At 34.5% G+C, this 4,167-nt stretch overlaps 1 protein-coding gene across 1 annotated transcript; it reads left to right on the top strand.

The window, feature by feature from the left end:
- The first annotated feature begins 1,402 nt into the window (after positions 1 to 1,402).
- On the top strand, positions 1,403 to 2,939 carry LOC128657317 (gastrula zinc finger protein XlCGF7.1-like). The gene has a single exon (XM_053711614.1). It carries the CDS (start codon positions 1,533 to 1,535, stop codon positions 2,397 to 2,399), a length of 867 nt encoding a protein of 288 aa, XP_053567589.1. The 5' UTR covers positions 1,403 to 1,532; the 3' UTR covers positions 2,400 to 2,939.
- The last annotated feature ends 1,228 nt before the right edge of the window (positions 2,940 to 4,167 follow it).

Raw genomic sequence — 4,167 nt, 5'->3', positions numbered from 1 at the left:
CCACGTACTGGTAATAAATACAGCATCAGGGGTCTATTCACAAGTAACCCTACCTATGTCATATACACGATCAAATGCCCCTGTGGGTGGAGTTATATCGGAGAGACCACTAGGATGGTCCGGGAGAGGATATGTGAGCATAGGTCCGATATTAGGAACAGTGAAATAAAAAATCCAGTAGCAGAACATTTTATTCAGGCAGGTCACCATATCTGCCAACTTAGGTTTCAGATCATAGATCACATTACTATACCCAGAAGGGGAGGGGACAGGGAATTGTACCTAAAGCAGAAGGAGGTGTTTTGGATTAACAAGTTGGAGACTCGGTATCCAATTGGAATGAACAAATAATATGACCTTTCGGTCTTCCTTTGATCCACCTCTGCTTTGGGTAACAATTGAGATAAATGTTAGATTGATATTATGTATTCTGTACTTTTTGTGGTTAAATGTATAACATTGTATATGATATGTAATTATTTTTATTTGTATGCACTTTTGTATTTCTGTCACTAGATGACGCATCCTCTATATTTGCTAGGTAGCATTGAAATAGTAGTTGTGATTTATCAACCAAGGGGTTAATTAGGAGGTGTGGTTTGTAACCTTTACCCCTTTATTATGGTGTGTTACCTGCATTATGTATTGACATGACAAAGGACTAGAGGTCCGAAACGTCTTCTTTTCTTTGAAGTCTCAATAAAGATGGAAGCTTTTGTATAAGTGGTGAGTGCTGCTGTTTCTTCTGGACTGTGCTATATTATTGGGGATTTGTGTGGTACCCCCACAGCTTGCACCACACACTACCTCAGTGCTGTGTCGTATGGACATTGTTTGTGTTCTTTGCCTCCTCCTGGTGGACAGGCTGTGAATTTCCCAACAGTAATTTAATGGAATTGTGGACTCTCATTTTGTTTTTTTCTATGAAATGATAATCTAATGTTTAGAAAATCTTCATTATAAATAAAGAACATGATATCAATGCAACATTCTACAAAAATAAAACAATGTTTTGTGCACACACATTATAGTTATAAAGAGTAGTTTTAAAACTCAAATCATTTAATTTCTAACATTATCTGTGAAAACAATTTTAAAAGCTGTAAATACAAGTTAAAATATTAGATTAAAACATTTTATAACTGCATTCAGTTCTATTTATTTCAGTAATTTATAAGTATGAGGATGCTGGGGAATACTTAAAATGATTACCTAATGTCTGGTAAACTGCCCCTAAGCCTTAGCATGGAGGCTGGGGAACGTGCAGAAGTCATAGCCCCCTCCCCTTGTAGAGAACACTAATCCAGATCAATTAAAATGCTTTCAAGATAAAAATAATTATGTCATTAATAACGTTACTTCCATTTATTTATTTCTTATCAACAGGGCAATTTACAAACTGCAATAATCATGGTCATGGTCAAAGTGCGGACACTTCTTTCAATATTTTTCAAAATCAAAGAAGCAATGTTGGAAATTTATGTTCTGAATCTGGAATATGTTTTACCTTGAAACCAGCTCCTAGTAATCATATGAAAATTCATACAGAAAAGAAAGTATTTTCATGTCCTTACTGTGGGAAATGTTTTACTCAGAAATCACATCTAATTAATCATCAAAAAAATCATACAGGAGAGAAAGCATTTTCATGTTCTGATTGTGGGAAATGTTTTACTCGGAAATCAAGTGTTACTATACATCAGAAAATTCATACAGGAGAGAAATCATTTTCATGTTCTGACTGTGGTAAATGTTTTACTGCACAATCAAACCTTATTATGCATCGGAAAACTCATACAGAAGAGAAAGCATTTTCATGTTCTAAATGTGGTAAATGTTTTACTGCAAAATCATCTCTTATAATACATCAGAAACTTCATACAGGAGAAAAGCCATTTTCATGTTCTGACTGTGGGAAATCCTTTACTCAGAAAGGAAATCTTATTATACATAAGAAAAGTCATACAGGAGAAAAAGCATTTTCATGTTCTGAATGTGGTAACTGTTTTATTCACAAATCAAGTCTTATTACACATCAGAAAATACATACAGGAGAGAAGCCATTTTCATGCTCTTACTGTGGGAAATCTTTTACTCAGAAAGCATATCTTCTTATACATCAGAAAATCCATACAGGAGAGAAGCCTTTTTTATGTTCTGACTGTGGGAAATGTTTCCTTCAAAAATCTAGTCTTAATAAGCATCAGACAATTCATACAGGAGAGAAGCCATTTCCATGTTCTGACTGTGGTAAATGTTTTACTCAAAAATCAAGTCTAAATATTCATAAGAAAATTCATACAGGAGAGAAGCCATTTCCATGTTCCGATTGTGGGAAATCTTTTACCCTGAAAGCACATCTTGTTTCTCATCAGAAAATTCATATTAAGGGAAATTAGAGCTTAACCACTTTAGTATGTAAGGCAACACGGTCATCATCTGCACAATGTATATAGTAATTATGATTACATGTCATTCTCTGGAGGCTCACATTTTCAGCTGTTTAAGGCCCCTTCGGCATCTCAAGCTGTTAGGTGGCTGTTGGTGCTCAGGTGTCCCTTTACAGATTTCAATAGCCAAGTGATCACATGGTATAAAAAAATGTGTCTGAGTAGAATTTTATGGAAGGGAGCCATTATGTGCAGATAAGAGTTTTATTTAAAAAAAGGCCCTTTTATTATGTTTGATAAATTTTCTTTTAAAATGTACAAGTATATACTGACATGTTAGCACTCCACTTGAAATCTAGCGCTATGTATGTATTCATTTGGAGCAGACTATCCCAAGTATTATTACAATTAAAAGTAGGACACTGTTCTAGGAAACAAATATAGACAGAAATTGAGAATATACAAATATATTAACTGGGGAATTATAATATATTTGAAATTATTATATCAGGACACAATACAAGGAAAAATAAAGCAGTTTGATATATAGTATCCTACAATTCTTTGGAAATAATGGAGACCCTTTACAGTATTTTTCATTTAACTTAGTTGCATTGGTTTAGTTGTTTTCCATAGAATTATATGTAGTATTGAATTAAAAATATATATTAAGTATTACATTTAAAAATTCAGATTCAATTGAATAACCACAGGAGGAGGCAAAGATTCCCAAACCCCAAGAGCTCAATAAAACTCGTTCCACCTCACATATTTCTTAGTCTATACTTTGCCTCAGCTAGAGTTGGTTGAAGAGTGAAGATATGGATCTACAATATACTCTTATTCCATAACCTCTGATTTGTTTCAGTACTGGTTTGGCTGTCTGCTGCTTGTTTGCTAGTGGATTAGTGTCTATTGGTAAGTAGCTTTGTACTAACATTTAGAAAAATATTTAGCTATGTTTTGGGCACTTTATATTGTTATTTAGATATTTGCTAATATATATGGCCCTATGACTGTTCTTTTCACTATTCCCTTCCTGTTCTGTGACCGTCTGCTTTTTTTTTTTTTTGCACTTAGTTTTTTGTGCACGATGGGTTAATGCTTGTCAGGTTAGCGCACGTCCCTTTTGGTCTTTCTATTGTTTACACTAGCGGCGGTTTATGCATATCAGTTAAGCACAAGTGCTTTTAGTCTTTCTATAATTTACACATGTTGGGTTAGTGCATGCTCCCTCAGTTATGCACGTGTCAGGTTCTGGCACACAAAATCCCTTTTTTAGATGTCTTTTTCCGCATGCTTTGAGGTGCATTTTCTTTCTTTGGATTTTATGTCAATTTCTCCTGCTTTGTTTTGTAGTTCAGCTTAGTACATGTGACTCTATCTTGTAAAAGCTACTTAGGAGGGGGTAAGTGGTTTCCATTCCTCAAGAGCTTTTTAAGGGGTTTTTAGTGTTTATTGCATTGCTATAATGGAACAGCTGAATTATGTCCCTAAATCTACCCAAGAAACTATCTTGAATACCTTTCTACCATTATTAGTTGTGCTTATTGTAAGAGAGTTGAAGTGCCTTCTCCAGCTCATTTATGTGGCTCATGTTTAGATTTCTTAATGCCATCAGACCAATTTAGTGATTTTTCTCTGGATTCTAATGCACTTACTGTTAGTTCAGTACAGAATAATGCTGATGTAGTGTCTCCTACCATGATTTTTTTTTTTATCAAGGATGCAGTTTCTGAAGTGTTGGCTGCTCTCCCACATTTAAACAAGTGTAAAA

The sequence above is a fragment of the Bombina bombina genome, chromosome 4 (assembly GCF_027579735.1).
Source record: "Bombina bombina isolate aBomBom1 chromosome 4, aBomBom1.pri, whole genome shotgun sequence".
Taxonomy (NCBI): Eukaryota; Metazoa; Chordata; class Amphibia; order Anura; family Bombinatoridae; genus Bombina; species Bombina bombina.
Note: the sequence above shows the minus strand (reverse complement) of the source record. Positions and strands in the feature narration are given on the sequence as shown.